General features: G+C 38.6%; 1 protein-coding gene across 3 annotated transcripts in view; it reads left to right on the top strand.

Moving 5' to 3' along the window:
• The window catches only part of SLC25A24 (solute carrier family 25 member 24), a 24793-nt gene extending 6195 nt beyond the window's left edge, over positions 1 to 18598 (top strand). The window contains exons 2-12 of one of the 3 annotated variants that reach the window (XM_086901715.1): positions 4489 to 4664; positions 6185 to 6328; positions 6751 to 6877; positions 7338 to 7425; positions 7850 to 7961; positions 10533 to 10691; positions 11034 to 11186; positions 12257 to 12364; positions 14024 to 14191; positions 15257 to 15407; positions 16052 to 18598. In XM_086901715.1, coding sequence (XP_086757841.1) covers positions 6808 to 6877; positions 7338 to 7425; positions 7850 to 7961; positions 10533 to 10691; positions 11034 to 11186; positions 12257 to 12364; positions 14024 to 14191; positions 15257 to 15407; positions 16052 to 16230 — 1188 coding nt within the window. In that variant the 5' untranslated portion in view covers positions 4489 to 4664; positions 6185 to 6328; positions 6751 to 6807 and the 3' untranslated portion in view covers positions 16231 to 18598. The remainder of the gene's footprint in view (positions 1 to 4488; positions 4665 to 6184; positions 6329 to 6750; positions 6878 to 7337; positions 7426 to 7849; positions 7962 to 10532; positions 10692 to 11033; positions 11187 to 12256; positions 12365 to 14023; positions 14192 to 15256; positions 15408 to 16051) is intronic. The other 2 variants (XM_086901714.1, XM_086901713.1) reach the window with 2 other exon arrangements.
• The last annotated feature ends 1446 nt before the right edge of the window (positions 18599 to 20044 follow it).

The raw sequence follows: 20044 nt of genomic DNA on the forward strand, positions 1-20044 counted from the left end.
TTGGCATCCAATAATATTACATTTGAGTAACTTAAAACTGTAGACTGCAGAGCTATGTGAATGGCTAAAAAAATACCTTAGAGGGAAAGAATTGAAAAAGGGGGGAAAAAAATGTAATTTGTTTTATATATAGTACCTCTGATTTTAAAAGCAAATGTGAAATGTGTGCATGTCTAAAGACATGGTGATATTCTTACTGTGATAATGAAGTTCTTTGTATGCCGCATTTGTATGTGTGCCCTTTGGAACTGTGGTAGCAGATTGCAGAGCACATAATTGCTACTTCCACCAGTGATGTATCTTGAAGTGGTGTTTTCTGTTTGTGTCTTGTAGATAACATGCTAGGAAGCCAGTAACTTCTTGATGAATCACTTCCTTTTAAATATTCTTTACACTATATTAATTAGTTGAAATAACAAGCTAATTAATAGACTGGTAATCCTTTGTACTCAGCAGCCCCACCTTTCATGCACAGTTCAGTTTTGTAAACAGTGGGACAGCTCATGCACAATACACAAATAATGATAATAAATAATGTAAAAATTAGACTGTGTATTTAAAAGAAAAGTCCATATAAAAGCATCAAGATTTCTAGTGTATTGCATTCTTTGTCTTTACGTTGTAGCCATGAATGTGTTAAAGTCCATAACTTCGGCACAGAGCAATCTAATAATTCATCAGAACACTTACAGAGAAGGGTAGGGAGTTTTTGATGTGTATATAAAGCCTGCCTGTAATTCTTTTTTTTTCAACAGACCTGCTGACTGACTTACATTTCCACACCAAATACAGAGGTCTTCTGACAGAGTAGGAATTCAACATCAACATGATTTATATAATGGAGAATTTTTTTTAAAAATACCTTTAGTGTTTCAGTCTGCTTGTGGCCTCTTGCCTTGGTGTTGACTGGTTGTGCAGGACTTTGAAAGTACTGTATTAACAAAAATAGTAGAATTATGAAGAAAAAAAAAAGAGGAGAAAAGACAAAGCTGACAGTGTTGTGTCCAAAGAGGTCAGCACAGGAGCATTTTAGTCTGCGTGAAGTCCTGTAGCATTAAAAAGTAAGATCACAGAATCATAGCATTGTTTGGATTGGTAGTGACTTTTAAAAGGTCTTGTAGTCCAATTCCCCTGCAATAAGCAGGGGCATCTTCAACTATATCAGGTTGCTCAGAACCCCACCCAGTCTCATCTCAAATGTTGATCTCTCATCTCAAATCTGCCAGGCTCTGTGCAACCTGTGCCAGTGTTTTATCACCCTCATCGTAAAAAACTTCTTATATATTTTCTAAATTGACAGTCATTAAATTTAAAACTTACTTCATGTCCTATTGCTACAGACCCTGCTAGAAAGTTTGTCCCCATCTCTTTTATATGCCCTTTTAAATACTAGTAGGCTGCAATAAGGTCTCCCTGGAGCCTTCTTTTCCTCAGTCTGAAAAACTCCAGTCTTTCCTCATAGGCACCTCACTGGAGAAGTGCTCCTGCTCTCTGAATTTCTTTGCTGTGCTGAGGACCCCAGAGTTGGATACAGTTCTCCAGGTGGGATCTCATGAGGGCAGAGTAGAGGATGGAAGCTCCCTTGAGCTGCTGGTCATACTTCTTTCTCTGCAGCCCAGGATGAAATTGGTTTTCTGAGCTGCAAGCACCCATTGCTAGCTCATGTCATCTAAACTGTCCTCCTATATCTGTCAATAATTAACGATTCTTTATGTGGTCACCATTTCATTTTATGCAGTGATTTTGCCTTCTTGCTTGGGGTTACAGTTTTTAGACAATGAGAAAAGAAACGGTGTGCCTTGAAAAATAAATGTTTGTGTCTGGGCCTTTGTAAAGGTGAGGTGATCCCACAGCAAGGCTGTAACAAGAAATGGCAGGTTTTATGTGGCAGACATGCCAAACATTGTTTCCCAGGACTTGTAAGCAAGTGTTGGCATCTTGCTTGGTTCCTGCTCTATTGTAAACATGCCTATTTTAAAATGCATCCAGTTCTCTACCATCTGAGAAGTTGGTGACCCAGGAACTGGCAGAGTGACTAGTGGCTGTAATTTTACAAAAACTGGTAGTATATTAAATGCAGAACAGCAGACCTGGATTCAGTGTTGAACTGAAGTGGGGAGTGATTGATGGAGTGGTTTGCTTGTGGAGACTATGGAATCTCCTTCCTTGAAGGTGTCCAAGACTCAGTAGGATGTGGTCCCACACAACCTGATCTAATTAAATATAATTAGACATGCTTTGAGCTGGGGTGGAGTTAAATGGACTCCAGAGGTTCCTTCCAACTTGAATTATTTGATGCTGTGAAGGGGCAGTTTGTACCTAGGACTTAGTGTGCCAGGCTCCTCACAGAATCCAGGAGGTGTCTTCCTGTTGGCTGTGCCCATGGAGTATGGAACCCCCCAGGAGGAAGTTTCTGCCTGCCAAGTAGAAGACAAGCTTCTTTTGGTGTTCCTTTTAGTTCCACAAACTTGCAAATTACTGATTTTAATCTGAAACTTTAACACCCACATAATTAGTTCATTTCATAGACGGCAAGAGGCTTTTGTTTGCATAAGCTTTTAGATTTGTACTGTGAGAAAAACACATGTGCCATATGTTTTTGTTCTGTTTTACTGAGTGTGACTGAGACTGGCTTGAAGTCTGGAAAATATCTGTCAAAACAAAAGTAGGAAATGGAGAATATATTTGTGCTTACCATTTTCTCATTGTTGCAATATGGAATCCACTTCTTTGGCAGATGAACTGAAAGGTGCCCTCCTTCACGTACAGAAATTACCAGTTTTCTAAACTTCCTAGGAATTCCTGTTTTCTTTGGCTCCCATCATCCTCAGCAGTGGAGGTTTTGCTGTTATAATTTAGTTCATGTTTTGTCCTATCTGTGAGACAGAAGACCACTTTCCTTCTTCTGCATTTTGGCTTGTGTAGTTCAGGTAGCAATAGGGAGCAGTAACAATTTGTGTTGAGTAGAACTCATGCAGAGTTTACAAAGATTTACAAAGATTACAAGTGCTGCATAAGTCACCTCTTGGGAGAGTGTGGGATCCTGCAGCATGAGGTGCCATGCATGGAGTAAAAGATGGCTTGAGATTGCAGTGTTTTTGAGAGGGGACTCTTCAGACTGGAGTAATTTTTAATGGTGGCGTTTGGTCTGTCTTTTGTTTGGGGATTTTTTTTAATGATTAATCTACTAGCCTTTCTTAATTTCTTGTTAGAAGGTTGTGGTCAGGACTGTATTCATAAATATCTATAAATGTAAACTAACTATTTTTTTTTTAATGGGAAATTCTGAACAGCTCTAACCATATTGACAGAGACATGAAGCTGAGTCAATGAGTGTATCTATCTGTGTTGACAGGTTATTAATAGAAATTACGATTTAGCTGGATTTAGGGTTATACTAAGAATACTGTTTTTCAAAGCTGATACCAAATCACAGTTATCTGAATATATGGTGTCTTGTGTTGATTTTTATTATGCACAACTTGCTGTATTATGGGATGTAAATAATTTGCTCATTTCACTGTCATACCACATAATTTTGTTCCATTTCCACTTAGAAATCCTTGATAACCTTATAAATTTTGTTTTTTTGAGATGAAATTTTAAAATACATTGCTTATTGTAGTGGGATAGGAAAGGTGAAGGTGACAATATAAATATATTTAGATGTCTTCAGTCTTTTTCAGACATCTGCAACAAATACACCAGTTTTCTGCTTCCTTTGTTTCTGTAGCCTAGAACTTGTTGGACTTTGGTCTTTTGAGGACTTCTACTAATTAAAGAGGAGTAAACAAAATTAAAACCAGATTTTGCAGATTAGAACAGCCATTCAAATCTTGTTGAGGGTTACTTTATTCAGAAACTACAGTTGCACAAGGCAGTCGGCTAAATAGAAGATATTTAGAAGAATTTTTGCTTTACACAACCTGAAGTACTGTTCAGGAGGAAACTTAGTAACTGCAGATGAGGAGAAGGCAGAGGTCCTTCTTCAATGCCTTATTTGCCTCAGTCTTTAGTGGGAAGACAGCTTCTCCTCAGGACAGCTGTCCTCCTGGGTTGGCAGATGGTGTCAGCGAGCAGAATGGTCCCCCTGTTATCCAGGAGGAGGCAGTCAGAGAACTCCTGAGCCACTTGGATGTTCATAAATCTATGGGACCAGATGGGATCCATCCCAGGGTGATGAGGGAGCTGGCAGATGAGCTTGTGAAGCTGCTCACCATCATTTACCAGCAGTCCTGGCTCACTGGTGAGGTTCCAGATGACTGGAAGCTGGCCAATGTGACACCCACTTACAAAAAGGGTGGGAAGGAGGATCTTGGTAATTTCAGGCCAGTCAGCCTGACCTTAGTACCTGCTAAGGTAATGGAACAGTTTATACTGAGTGTCATCACACAGCATGTACAGGATGGCCAGGGTATCAGACCCAGCCAGCATGGGTTTAGGAGGGGCAGGTTGTGTCTGACCAATCTGATCTCCTTTTATGACCAGGTGACCCAGCTGGTGGATGCAGGAAAGGCTGTGGATGTTGTCTGTTTGAACCTCAGCAAGGCCTCTGACACCGTTTCCCACAGCACACTCCTGAAAAAGCTGCAGCCCTCGGCTTGGACAGGAGCACTCTGTGCTGGGTTAGGAACTGGCTGGATGGCCGGGCCCAGAGAGTGGTGGTGAGTGGGGCTGCATCCAGCTGGGGGCCAGTGTCCAGTGGTGTCCCTCAGGGGCTGTGCTGGGGCCAGTTCTGCTCAATATTTTTATTGGTGACATGGATGAGGGTATTGAGTCCTTCATTAGTAAATTCGCAGAGGACACTAAGCTGGGAGCATGTGTTGATCTGTTGGAGGTTAGGAGGGCTCTGCAGAGAGACCTGGAATGGTTGGATGGATGGGCAGAGTCCAATAAGATGAAGTTTAATAGGTCCAAGTGCCAAGTCCTGTGATTTGGCCACAACAACCCCTGCAGCGCTGCAGGCTGGGGATGGTGTGGCTGGACAGTGCCCAGGCAGAAAGGGACCTGGGGGTGCAGGTGACAGCAGCTGGGCATGAGCCAGCAGTGTGCCCTGGGGGCCAAGAAGGCCAAGGGCATCCTGGCCTGGATCAGGAATAGTGTGGCCAGCAGGAGCAGGGAGGTCATTCTTCCCCTGTACTCAGCACTGGTGAGGCCACACCTGAGTGCTGTGTCCAGTTCTGGGCCCTCAGTTTGGGAAGGACGTTGAGACGCTTGAGCGCGTCCAGAGAGGGCAACGAGGCTGGTGAGAGGTTTGGAACACAAACCCTGTGAGGAATGGCTGAGGGAGCTGGGGTTGTTTAGCCTGGAGAAAAGGAGACTCAGAGGTGACCTCATCACTCTCTACAACTCCCTGAAAGGTGGCTGTGGTCAGGTGGGGGATGGTCTCTTTCTCCAGGCAGCAGCTGACAGAACCAGAGGACACAGTCTTAAGCTGCACCAAGGGAAATATAGGTTGGATATTAGGAAATGTTTTTTACAGAAAGGGTGATAAAATATTGGAATGGTCTGCCCAGGGAGGTGGTGGAGTCACCATCCCTGGATGTGCTTAAAAACAGACTGGATGTGGCACCCAGTGCCATGAGTTTAGTTGAGGTGTTAGGGCATTGGTTGGGCTCAATGATTGTGAAAGTCTTTTCCAACCCAGTGGTTCTGTGGTTCTGTAGTGAGGAGATTATGCTCTGGTTGGTCTCCTGTCTGGTACTGAGTGCTGCCTCCCTAGGATTTTGCACATTGAGGGAACCCACAGGGACCCATGTTCAAAGGAGGGGATAAGACATAAAGGTTCTGGGCTGATTTCCCTGCTGACTTCCTGCATATCCTGCCAGAGGAGACAGCAGTGCTGTGGCAGTGTGAGGCGTGATGGCAGCGGCTGTGGCCTTGGCTCTCCGTGTCCAGAGCTGCCCTTGCTGTGGCATAAAGCCCAAGCTCCTAAACCCTGCAGAGGTTCCCTGGGCTTTGCCTTGAGCACAAGCCTCAGGAATTACAGGCTGCTGCTTGCAGGGCTGCTGTAATAGGCCTTTTCTAACAAATTTTCACCTATGGAGGTGGTAAAGTTTTCTGGCCCTTTGCTGGGGAAGTGTCTGCCTGGGCTGTGTTGGAGATTTGTTTCCTGCAGTCCTGGCAACTGCCTACCATGCATTCAGTGCATAGTTAATTTTACATGAAATGTTTCTATCTGCAGGACAGTTCCTAGGAAGCACATGCAAAAGAGGAAGATAAGTCTGTATGTATTTGTTACAAGTTTGTTTAAAATTGTAATCAGGGCTTCGGTTTGAAGGAGAAAGCTGTGTTCTCTAAAACGCTGAGGGCTGGAAGTGCCAGTGGGGTAAGATCTTTGTAAATTTTTGGTCAGCATTTAAAAAGTTAGTTGCTGTTTGGATTTCTTATCTTTATAATTCATCATTAATAGACCATTTGATTAAGATGATAGTCAAGGTTCTGCTTATTTTACTGACAAATTTCATGTACAGGAAACTCAGGTTTAACTTGTCCTCTCTCAGGTTTTTCTTCTATCCCCCATCTCTTCCTCCACAAATTATTTGATATCTGTAGATATAACTTGCCAGTGCTGATAAGAAACCTTAAAATTTCTGCACAGAAAAGTTTTATGTAAATAATAAAAATATATATTTACTGACAAGTGTTTTCTCTGTCTATGCAAATACTGCTTGTATTAAATTCTGAAAACAAAATGATGCTTTGTGACCTGCTGTAATTTAGACAAAATATTCATTTTTCTCTCAATAGAAAATTTTTAAAGCTGGGGATACTAACCAAGATGGACAGCTGGATTTTGAAGAATTTATGCAGTATCTTAAAGAACATGAGAAAAAGATGAAACTGGCATTTAAGAGCCTGGACAAAAACAATGATGGTATACCTTGACTTATTTTACTTGTTCAAACACTGTTTGAAGAAACTTCATTAAAAGTAGTGTAACTCGTATTTGTCTGAACAGGAAAAAAAAAGTTGTGAGCATGAAATCCTTACTTCTTTTCCTTAACATGATCATAATTAAAGTTTGCTATAGATTGGAAAAAAAATTTATGGCCTTAATTAATTGTGTTTTCTCCAAGTACACTGAGCTGGGGCTCCTTGTTCCCCAGATGGAGAAACAGAGGAAATTTCTGACTATTTCTAGCTATTATACTAAACTGTATATTTGCATCCCATTTGCTTTGTCCCTGTAGTAGACAATCAAAACACATCATCTGTGATAAGCTGATTTTTAAATCATCTTTGCGATTATTCAGCTGTTACAATGAGCTCCAAGGTGCTAAGTTTATTAAGATCCACATTTTAAATATGTATTGTCTTTATTTTAATGTTTCAAGGAAAAATTGAAGCCTCGGAAGTTGTCCAGTCCCTCAAGATATTGGGTATAAACATTTCAGAAAAACAGGCGGAAAAGATCCTGCAAAGGTCAGGAATTATTATTTTTTGAGGTAGCTTAATCTTCCTTGTATTGTTAATTTTTATATTTTTCTATTTCAGAGAGGGGGATAAATGGGATTATAAAGGTGTTGGTAGTTACTATGGGAGCATCTGGTCCTGGGAGGAGAATGTTACTTTATTTCTCTGTAAATGTTGTTGATAAAAAGAAGCACTGTATTATGTTTTTAAGTGGAATAGGACTGATGCACTTGGATACAAGGAACATAGTATTGAAAGGCCATGGCGGATTCAGCCTTGAAGTCACTATATGGAATTTAAAGTCAGTTGTTATTGATGGGATAACCCAAGTTAAAAAAAAGGGGAGGGAGGATGGGGGAAGAAAAAGCAAAAAACCAAAATAAAACCCCACTGTTACTATTTCATTACATAGTTTTGTTCAATTTCTTTTCAGTATTGATGCTGATGGGACAATGACAGTAGACTGGAATGAGTGGAGAGATCATTTTATGTTTAATCCCGCTGCAGACATTGAAGAAATAATTCGATATTGGAAACATTCAACTGTAAGTTCAACTTCTCTTTTAATCTAGTGCAGCTCTTAAGTTAATTTCTGCTGTGTTAATTTGTGATATTGAGTATAACAGCTTCACACTTGTTGTATTTCAAGCATATATCTGTATTTGGTTTTCCTTTCCACTTCATATTCTCCCATTTGCAAGTAGGATTGTGTCAGATGAGTTCCTTCTGAACAAACAACCTCATCTAAACTCTGCAAATAATTATCAATAATTAGGACAGAATCTTTTACCTCTTTTGGAGATATTTCACAGAAAAATAATAACCACAGTATTAAATATTTTTCTGTGCAGTATGATTTGATTTGTTGAAACAACTTGTATAGACATTTTAACAGTTTCTTATGCTGAAAGTAGTATTTGTGGCTCTGTAGTATCATTTTAATTATCATAAAATCACTGGTGTCTTTACTGGTGATTTTCTGTGCACATTGTGCTCTTTCGTGCCATAGAATTTAATTTAAACATACAGAATATATAGCAATAGGTTATCGACTGTGTAGAGAAATTTTTCAAGTTTTTATTGAATGGATCTGTTGACACCTCAGTGACTGATTTTTTAAGAACAATAATAAAGTATGTAAACCAACAGTAATCCTATTTGCTAAATCTCCTTCCTGTATTATTGGAGGAAATAAAGTAAGGTTAGATACCTTTGAATATAGTGAGATATATCCATATCTATCTCCAGGGATTAGTCAGCATTTCCATAATAAAAAACAGTTTATGAGATCTGAGAGCTTTGAGTGTTTGACAGTGCACAACCTCAGTTCAGGAATGCTTGCCAAAAGGGAGTTAGCTCCCTGTTTGCTGAAGAATGCACTTGAAGCACTGTTATGAGATCAAATAGCCCTGATCCTAGCTTACTTAGTAGAAAAAAACTTTGCTTTAATAAAATGCTCCTTACTATTATTAAACATAAGATCTGCATTTTTCTTTTTTCTATTATGGTATGTCATTAGTTGCCCCCAAGAAACAACTGAGGGAGTCTCCTGTGATCTTAGTGTTGCAGTCAGCTGATGACCCATTTATCACAGCAGGCAAAATCCAGCTACACAGAGCACAGCTGGTCTTTGAGATAAGAGCAGATGTGAGACCTCTCAGCCTAGCTGGCATTGACAGACAGCTCTTACAATTCTGTTTTTATTATATAACTGCTATCAGACTCTTCCAAGCAGATAGCTACATTGGCATAGAATTATTATGGTAGCTGTGGCCTTTCTGTTATAAACAACTTCAAATTTATCTTATTTTTCCTTAGTTGTGTTTAGGTCTTGGGATACACAAAGTTTAAACCCTGGTAGATAGGCATAATATCTCTTAGAACGCTGAATTTATATTTTGAGAGTTTTGATTGATCTTTTGATGTTTCCATGTAGTTAAGCAACTGATGACACCTTACTTTGAAACCTCTAATGCGAGAAAGATGAAAGGATTTTCCAATTAATCTGTTCTGTGTTCAATATCCAGAATAGTTGGTGCTTATTCTTTTTGTTCAGTGGTTGTATTTAAACTCTGCATTCTGCAGTTTTTGTCCCAAATGACGAGGACAGTATTCTGTCTACTAACAGAGAGAGAATGCAGCATAAATTAGGGATGTAATGTCTACAATTAAAATCAACTGTAGTTCAGAGGTTTATCAGTTAACACACTTTCTGGTCAGTACCTATCAGTTATTAATTCATTTTTGTTCTTTTTATACTTTTATTTATGTGTAATAAAAGATTTGCATTTGTGTACTTTTTCTCATATATTATGAATATAGGTTACACTTTAGAGCAAAAGTGACATGTGAGATTTCATAGTGTTATGTCTTAGTTTTATTATTAAAACCTATATTAATGTTGTTCTTTGAGCAAATCTAATGGCAATACAAACATGCCCCCCTTAGTGAAATTTCAAACTTTAGTAGCTGAAAAAGGTAATTATATGTGTCTTTGAGTATATCTGATGATAAGAAAATCTATAAGGCATTTGTCAAACTTTTCATTTTGGAATAATACACAGCAGTTACGGGAAATAGAATATTCTGATAAATCAGCTGTTAAAACCCTGCTTCAAAATGTTGGGGAGTGTGGGGGAAGGAGACATCCCACATGTGTGAATAAATGACCGTGAGAGAAATCCCTTGTTAGCAACCTTAGGAGATTACCAAACTAATCCCACAAGACTGTCTGGTGAAAGGTTAGCTGCAACATATAAGCATTTGAGCTTTAGTGCTGACTTTAAAGGACTGCTGATCATGACAGAATGTCTTTGCTTGGGCCATATTCAAGGAGGAAATTTGTCATAATTTTTAATGATGATGGTGCAGTCTTTGAAATGGTGGGTCTGTGGTGTTACTGCTCAATATCTATGTAGAAGTCACTTAAGTTGCTTTTCATTGAATAGCAATGCATAACAGGTTAATTATAGACTGTAAATTAGAGATATTTTTTATTTGTAACCAGAACTTTATTTGCACATTCTTAGGTAGTATATTAATTTGGAATTAGAACGGTGGATAAAGGTGATGGAACGGGATAGTTATTTGCACATCTTTGCTTTGGATTCATAAAGGTATTGGATATAGGAGATAGTTTGACTGTTCCAGATGAGTTCACGGAGGAAGAGAAAAAGACGGGGCAGTGGTGGAAGCAGCTGTTGGCAGGAGGAGTGGCTGGTGCTGTCTCTCGAACAGGTACAGCACCCTTAGATCGCCTTAAAGTCATGATGCAGGTAGGTGCAATGTTCAAGAATTTCTTGGTTTCCAGTGTATCACTTCAGTTCTTGGAGATTTGTTGGGAAAAAATTGAGGGACAAGGTCAGTGTTTTAATTGCAGAGGTCTGGCTATATTTTGACAACTTCCATTTTTTGTGTTCATAAAAATGGTATTTTATAGACATGTGGGAAAAAAATGTAAGCAAAATGTTATAGTACTTGTGCTACTAAAATCAGATGTTTTCAACAATGCAAATGGTTTCACTAGTTGATATATTTAATCAATTTAATACTGATGGGTTTTATAATCTAATCAGAGAAGTGTTCTCTACTGTGACTTTGTTTTTGCCTTTTTTTAGGTTCATGGTTCAAAGTCAAACAAAATGAATATAGCCAGCGGTTTTAAGCAAATGTTGAAAGAAGGTGGTGTCCGATCCCTTTGGAGGGGTAATGGTGTAAATGTTGTGAAAATAGCTCCTGAAACAGCTATTAAGTTCTGGGCTTATGAACAGGTAGGATGATAAATCAAGAATGAAAATAATGCTAAATAAAGTCTTAAATCACTCTCACCGTTCATTATTGGCACTGTTGTATTATATAGGACTCCTCGTCATGGTTGGGGATTTTGTTGTAGGAATTTGAGTGACTTTCAGATTTAAAATAATCTATAGAATACTTACTATTAGGCAGATTTTACTGTTGCATTATAAGCAGTGCAAATAAATGATATCTTAATAATGTGTATGTAAATGTAAATGATGTTTTAAACTGTCCCTGGTTCTGCATGGCTTTGTGTGGAGTACTGCATTAGTACCTAGATTGTTGCTTTGAAGTGACAGCAGGCAAAACCTTCGCACATTATGCTCGTTGAATTTACAGGGGACTCATTTGAAGTCAAATATCACAGTGCTATGTATGATACCCTCATCCTGGATTTCAGAGTTATATTTACCTCTGAATCAGCTTTAAGCATCATATTAAGGCGTAATCCTCCTTTGGAAAATGAACTCCCGTCCTGGCGTATTTAAATGAGCTTTATTTTTGCTCTGTGAGGCTTGCCTAGTGCCTCAAGTAAGACCAAATGAGCATAGAGCACATCTCTGTACAAGGAGGAGATAAAAGCAACAAAATATCAAATAAACTTGGGAATGTTGCAAGACTGAACAGCAGATTTTGGTGCCATAGAGTAACCTTGGGCACATTATTCTTTACTCCTGGAATGATACAGTATGTACAGTGCTCAAAGTGCTTCTGTGAAATTGATCTTTTATACTTTGATTGGACAACTGGATCTGCAAGGGGAATTTGGTTCCTCTTTGTTTTCTGGAGTTCTTAGTGCAGGTCCCCTTGACTTGGCTGTTTGCAGAGCACCTGATAGTACTGTGGGTGACTGAGGTATTTAATCTAAAGAATTCTTGCATATGGGAATGTTTGTTGTGTTCTGGAGAATCTTTTTGAGTTAGTAGATGTAACTGTAAATGCATAAAAAACTAAGAACAGCTTGCAAAGATATTTTTTGCTATACTCTTGCATTTTATATAACTTTTGCCATTCTTAAAAAACATGTGTTTTAACTGTACAGTATAAGAAGATACTCACTAGGGATGATGGAAAATTGGGCACTATTGAAAGATTTGTGTCTGGTTCTTTGGCTGGAGCAACAGCACAAACTTCTATTTATCCCATGGAAGTAAGTATCCCATGGAGGTAAGAGAATCTGCTTCCATTGGAGCCTGCAAAACGTTTGGTTTGTTTCCTAAGTAAACCCCATTTTGCTCTTGAAAATATTGTGAAAATTTCTCTCTAGTCTGCTATCCTAATTTATTTTTACTTTGGGCTTCCTTTCAGAGCTCGACATTTTAGAATATACTATGTTTTAACTGATTGTTGTAATTTTTCCATATATTTTGCTGTATAATATTTTTAAAACAATTCTAAAATAAAGCGTAGTGCGGGAAAAAAGATCACCCAAGAACATTTAAAATTCAGTATGTATTCAAGCATTTTTTAAATTGGTAATTTTGTAAATTTGCATAAATCCTTTTCCTGCTGTATGTAAGCAAGGAATGGCCTTGTCTGGACAGAATTGAAGTTCTGTAGTGTTATGATGGGAAGCTGAGTCTGATAAGGAGAACAGTGTGGGGAAGGATGTAACAGCTACAGCTCAGGCTGGGTGGATTGGCTGCTCTTTCCCCTGTAGGACATAACTATAGGTGGTACTGCACATTGCAGTTTAACTAGTGTTAATACATTGACTGCTCCAGTGTCAGTGTTACACACCATTTCACAGAGACAGGATGTATTTTCTTTACTGCTGGTTCCCCAGAAGCTTTATCACTTGTACAGATCTTGGAATTGATGTTGGGGCTTAGACTAAACCAATACCATCATCAAGTTTGGTAGTAATGTCAAATGTATCTAAGTAGCTTTTTCATGGGTGGGGATTTCAGTAGGAATGGAACTGTTTTCATTGCTGAAGTGATAATGATCTCTTTAAAGAGCCTCCTTGCTGTTACAGAGGGTGAATCCCAGCTGACCTGAGTACAGAGATGGGTTAAGTTAGGGAAGAACTGAAACATGATGTAGATTGCCTGGATCACACTGATCAGTGGAGACAAGGGAATTGTTCTACAATATCTTCTGGTCTTCCTCACAAAGATATGGTACTGTCCTAGAAGTGTTTTTAGGATTTTTCTAAGTAAGAGAGAAAAGCCAAATGCCAGGAAATTCCTGAGGAAGATGCAGTCTTATGAGGCTTTAAAGTAGACCAAATGGTTGCTCAGGAAACTTCCTCTGTGGTTTCTTTTGGATGCTATTATTAATTTCTTTGTCCTAAGATGCAATGTAGACTTGCATTATTAATCAGGTGCTGGGTTTCAGTAGTGAGACACAATCCTTATATTCCTCAACTACCTCTCTAAGTGTCACACTTCTAGAAATATTATTTTCTTAATATGCTTTAGTGTTCCCAGACCAGGAGTATCATCTGCTAGCACGTTAGTACTCTCGCTTGTGCCTTAGCTAATACTTCTGTTGAATATTGCCTGCACTGTTGCCTTCAAGTTGATCAAATAACTGCCTGTTTTAATCAAGAAAAGAAAGCTAAAATGTGATTTTAAAAGGCTAAGAATTTATATGCTAGTATATAGTAATGTGTGGTGCTCTCCACGAAGGACAGAACGTGAAGAAGCCTGCTGCTAAGAATGCCTTACTAGTAATCAAAGGAGATTTGCAGCACCAAAGTGCAAAGCAGTTCTAGAGAATTGAATAAGCGGAGATATACTGTGTATCTAAAATAGATTAATAAATAGGTATGTAATTAAGACTGCTATTTTTTTTTTCCTTTTAGGTTTTAAAGACCAGATTGGCTGTGGGTAAAACAGGGCAATATTCTGGGATGTTTGACTGTGCTAAGAAGATTTTAAAAAGAGAAGGTCCAAAAGCCTTCTACAAAGGCTATATTCCTAATATTCTGGGTATAATTCCTTATGCTGGCATTGACCTTGCTGTTTATGAGGTGAGTTTAGATCACTGAATGCATGTAGTTGTCATTAATCAATTAACAACAAGCATAACTATTTTTTAGAATGTTTGTATTATTGTACTGCTACAGCTGTTTCAATTTTAAGAAGACAAATGAGACCGTCCACTAATGTTACCGGACCTCAGTGTTTCTGTTTGCCCTTCGTGAGGAGTGCCTGGGCAGATGGGCCCTTCCATGCAAAACTACCAAGCAGGAAATGTGCTATGAGAGGATTATACTGACCTTGGCAGTATAATCCAAGCTTTCATACTTACCTAACCTTGTTAGACTGGAACATACCCATTTTATAGGAAATATATGCCTTTAAAAGGATATTCATAATATGATAGTTTATACATTCTTTTGCCTGTCGTTAGGTTTGTGAGTGGATTATATTAACTTATTATGTGTCTGTGCATGTCACCAGAATTCTTTCTGTCTGACACAGCTTTTCTGAGGAGCTTGAAAAACTGCTGTCTTTCCTTTCCAGAGAAACTGGCACCCATTTCACCCACCAGCAATATTGCAAGTCTTTTATCTACCTTAGATAATGTGTTGCTTCGAAGTGTGTTAAATAACTCAGATCCACAGGCTAATTTTTCTTCTAGTTTAGACAAATCTTTTTTTGACACTGCATTAGTAATCACCAGAATTGCTTGAACAAGCATTTTCAAAGCTGTATGGAATTTCTTTTCTACAGTTTGCGTCCTTGTTTCTGCATGGGATGATGTGCACAGATGTGTGAGCTTTTTTTGCACCCTGTGGGGTGCTGAGTTGTTTCCCTCCTCCTCTCCCCAAAGTATTACAGATGCATGGGCACTTTCCTGCTGCTGGATCTTTTAAGGATCTCTTCTAGGTACTAACTATTGCAGTCTGGTTGAAGTCCTTCCCTGTTTCCTAAGGTGTCTGCCTGTGCACTTCAGGCATGTAGAACTGGCCCAGTAAAATAAGTGCTTTTCAGAATTGAGCCCTTAGGATTTGTTAAAAATAAAGAAGTATTTGTTTACCTTTTTGAATGCAGGGCTATTGTCTTACTTGTTTAATTTTATACCTTGGCAGCTCTTAAAGAGTACGTGGCTAGAACACTATGCATCGAGCTCTGCGAACCCAGGTGTTTTTGTATTGTTGGGGTGTGGCACTGTTTCCAGCACATGTGGGCAGCTAGCCAGTTATCCTCTTGCTCTTATCAGAACACGCATGCAGGCTCAAGGTGAGTTCTCTTGTACTGAAAATGCTTCTGTATGGTCTCATGAAAATTGTATCATGTGGGATAGCTCTAGCAGATACATAGGAATAAAAAAACCCAACAACTTGGAAAAACTAAGGACATATCTGGAAAATTCTTCTTAATGTTAGTCCCTTCTCCCTGTTACTCCCAATACTGTTGTTCTTCATACTCAATTTAAAAAGTAAACTTTCAAGCACTGGTGCTTTGTATATTCTGAGAATCACATTGCATACATATCCCCTGTCATAGTCTGGAAGCACTCTTCTAAACTTTAGAATGTTTTCTAAATTTTAGAGATTAAATGGTAGGACTTGAATTGTCCTGTGAGCATAGACAGCAGTGTTTGCTCTGTAGCACATTTCATAAGGATAGTTTCATATTTGAGACTTTTGTTTGATAGGTTTCTGTGCAGACTCAGGGATGGGAGCCTAGATTTCCCAAGGAACATAAGTGGATAATGCTTTCCAGTGGGATTTAGATGCTTGGATATCTCCCAAATGTCTGGGATTAGAAGATCTCTTTTCAATAGCCCTATGATAGTAGGTTTGTGATTCAGTGTTCAAAACTTGCTCAAGATTTTTAATACTACTGAAACTGTTTTATAACACATTATCTTCTTGTTCTAGCCTCAGTAGAAGGAGCTCCACAGCTAAACATGGTTGATCTCTTCCAAAGAATTGTTGCTACAGAAGGACTCCGAGGACTTTACAGGGGCATAGCCCCTAATTTTATGAAAGTGCTTCCAGCTGTCAGCATCAGCTATGTTGTATATGAAAAAATGAAACAGAATTTGGGAATAGCATGAAATGAAGGAAGAAGGTGAGATACTTCTAATACTGTTGGAAACACCAGAACAATAATGTTTTCTCAAGTAATCTGCTCTCACAATTAGAGACAGATCTTTATAGAGAGATGCTGCAATTTCCACATTGGCCCTTAAGTGGGAAGAAACTTTCTTAAATTTTAGTTCACCATTTCTAAATAGATACCTATATTGCACTTTAAAATGTCACAGAATTGAAAAAAAAATCAAGAAACTGTCTTTAAATCAGCAGTATGTTTTTATTTTTAGGAAATCATGCATATTTTACTCATGGGGTTTTTTTTTTAATTTGTCCTTTCCAAATGTGTATTTGTCTTGGATCAAACCAAAGGTAGGAGAAGTTTATACTGCCTTGATATTGAATATATGAATATATGAAAGTGACTTTTTGTTTTGTCTCACTGCCTATACTCAAGCAATTCACAGGTGACATTTTGCATGCCTAGAAGTGAGCACTTTTGTTATTTTTGAAGACTGTTTTTAAGTTCATAGGAAATAGGATCTTGGATACACACAATGATGGAGTAACACATTAAAATGTAGCCCATCACCTTTGTCTTCCTTTTTATTTTTCATTATTTAAAGAGCCTGAGAAACTGCAGTTCTGCAGTATCAGAATACCTCAAATGGATTTACACGGTATTTTTGTAATACAATCAGCAATTTTGATAACTTGCTTCACTGGACCTGCTTTTCATTGCACTTGTACATGTCAGCACCATTAACCATGGCAAAATCTGGGTTACACCTGTATGTTTTATAGGCTCATATTACAAAGGAACAGAAGAAGCTTGGATATTAGATCCATTCCATACAAGTGCAAGTTGCTATTTAAAATCAGGATGGAGGATCCAGTATGAAGCTGGTGGTAATTGTAGTACAGCCAATGGCAGAGCTGTTCACAGCTGCCTTGGGTACAGGAATGCTTCCCATTTTGGGCTCTCTATTCTTTCCCTTCTTCAGAGGGCTACATCCACTATGTGCTTGCAGCCAGTAGAGGATTGCATTATTATGTAAAGGTTTTTTTCAGTTTTGTCACATGAGATCAGTCTTCTGTGCACACTGGCTGTGGGTGTGAAATTGAGATAATAAAATCCTGAAGTGTTTTGTCTGGGTGACCAAGTGGCAGTGCTGACTGCAGGTGCCCATCAGATTGATGTTAATGTAGCATGCAAAGCATGCACACAGATCTGTTAGTGCTTGAGAAACAGCTCCTCTTCAAAAAACAAAGCAGCCCTTCCTCAGTGCAGAAAGTTAGGTGTTTCCATGTACAAGTCCTTCCAAAGTGACTTCCTGGGTTTTGGGGTTTTTTTGTGGTGTGTGTGGAGGGACACACTGTTGCCTTCAGGTCTGAACACTGAAATAGATTACCAATTATTACCAGACTTGTTTGTTAGGCGTTTTCTGTTTTCTGTAATGTGTAGTGTCTTAATCTTGGTAAATTCAAGATTATACACACCTTGACCTTCTAAAAGCAACTTCTCTTGGACCACTTTCTGAAATTGGATTACTGAAGGAAGAACTTTATTCTGTTAAGGTCATTAAGGGTATTTTTTAAAAATTCTTTCTTTTTTTGGGCAGGTATGAAGGGTGCATGGTTTTTTGTGCTTTTTGGTTTGTTTGGGGTTTTGTTTTTGTTTGTGGGGTTTGTTTTTGTTTTTTTGTTTTTTTTTTAAAGCAGACAAATAAGCAAGCAAGCTAAAATAACTGCCTGAATTTCCCTTGTTCTACATATGCTTTGGGCCATGTTTTTCAAACAGCAATCACATGTAAATTTGTGTTCAGTGCTTCCATGGCTGGTGTTTATTCTCCATAAACTGATACATAGCAATTCCATAAAATCCATTTTTTATCACATTTCATAAAATGGCAGCTCTAGCTGTATTTTTGCCTTCTCTTTAAGGAAATGTTGGACTTTGCACTTTAAAAAAAAAAAAAAAAAAGTCATTCTGTCCAAATCATTTATATGTATAATGCCTTTCTGATCTGAGTTTTTCTTGGTTTTGCCAATATCTTTGTACCTTTGTGGGATTTGTGAGACCAGTTGCTGGTAATTTTGTTTGGCTGTGACCAATGAGCAGATGTATTGTTTGTGTGATGTAAAGATGACTTTAGCATTTCTATCTTCCAGACTTGTTCCTTTTTGTTTATAGTGTGCAAGTGCCATTATGAGTATTGAAGTTATAGTGACTTTTTCAAATGCTGAAAAGATGAGGTGTTTCAGATTTAATTTTTCATTATGTGCCTTGATGATGACTGTAGTCAATTGTGTATTCTTTGTCTCTTAAATGTATGTTTACCTTTTTAGCTCTATAAAACTACCAGTTTCTAATAAACCTTTGTTTCCTTATCTGGCTGGAGTGTGCTGATGTGGTTTTTTTCATGGTCTGATAGATAACAGTTTTTAATTGCATTATATGCATAATATTCGATGTAAAGAATGAAGGCAAATGATCTGAAAATATGTTTCAGACTAGACTGTGCTTTACTATTATACTGATATTTGAAAAGAGTTTGAGATAAGTTGGTTGTCATCCTGTTTAAAACTGTCTCATTGCTTAATGGAAGACCACATGTTTAATGTTTTTACTTTTTCATTGAACAGTATTAGCCAATAATTTGCTTCTGTGTATGTTGCGTGACAGAACCCTTAATAATCAGGGACAAACATACTTGTGTTACTGCTGATCTTGCTTTGTTGTTAATCTTACTTGTTAGTCAAAGGATCAATATAAAATCTTTTCAAGGTAATTGACTTAATTTACTCTGCATGTGTAGCATGGCTATGCTACTGAAAGCTTGTTAGCAGCCAGCTTTGACAACTCCTTTTGAGTTTTTCACACGAATCCTTAAAATGGTGAAGATAATGGTAAACAAATTAGGGGAAGCTTTTCTTGTCTCTGCTGCAAATACAGTTCTTGTAACAGAAGATTTATAAGTTTTAAGTAATGGAAGAGGTAGATGCACAGTGTATGATTCCTGACTAAGTGAACAATTTGACTTGAAGCAAGAATGCTTTTAACTCCAAATGCCTTGCAAGAAGAGCCTAGAAAGGAAAGGGAAAGATTATTTTTTCCCTTCAAGATGTGTGTGGAGTGTGACAGCTATTCAGTACCATTAACACTAGAAAACACTGCAGAAATGTCATGAAATCTAAAACAGTGCTGCCAGTGTGTCTTTCCCTCTTGACTGTGGTGGGCTTCCTGGCAGGATATGCCTGCTGCAGCCAGGGCATTCCTTACAGTGGCACCAGCCCAGGCCCAAGCTGCTTGGCACACCTGCTTGTGGAAAGGTGAACTCTGTGTGCTCAAAGTCCCTTGGCAGCTTTCCCTTCTGCTAATGAATGCCTGGTGTCCAGCACTCCCAGATGAGACTGGGTGTGGGCCTGCCTGGTGCCCAAATTAGCATTCAGAGGCCTGGGCACTCTCTGGTATGTGCAGGATGTATTGGCAGCTTTCTCTTTGTTCCTTTCTGGTATTTAATGGTTGGAGGAGGTGCAGCAAGAAGTGTGTTGCAGTAAGTGATACTGCCACGTGTAAATTACTAAAATATCAAGGATTTCTCAACCTGCAGGCTATTTGCTGTGCAAGGAAGTGTGGTTTCTAAATGCTTCCCTTCTGATGTCAGGGTTGTCTTAGGAACGGCTTTTAGGACTCAAAACAAGATACTGATCCTAAACTGTATGTTGTGGAGAACATAATTGATAAGAAATGGATATGTAACAGAGAGTGATTCTGGAATATTGATGGTCCTGGTGTATAACTTAGGTCTAGCTTCTAAATGCTCTTGGTGTCTG

This window comes from Cyanistes caeruleus, chromosome 9 (assembly GCF_971803275.1).
Source record: "Cyanistes caeruleus chromosome 9, bCyaCae1.hap1.1, whole genome shotgun sequence".
NCBI lineage: Eukaryota > Metazoa > Chordata > Aves > Passeriformes > Paridae > Cyanistes > Cyanistes caeruleus.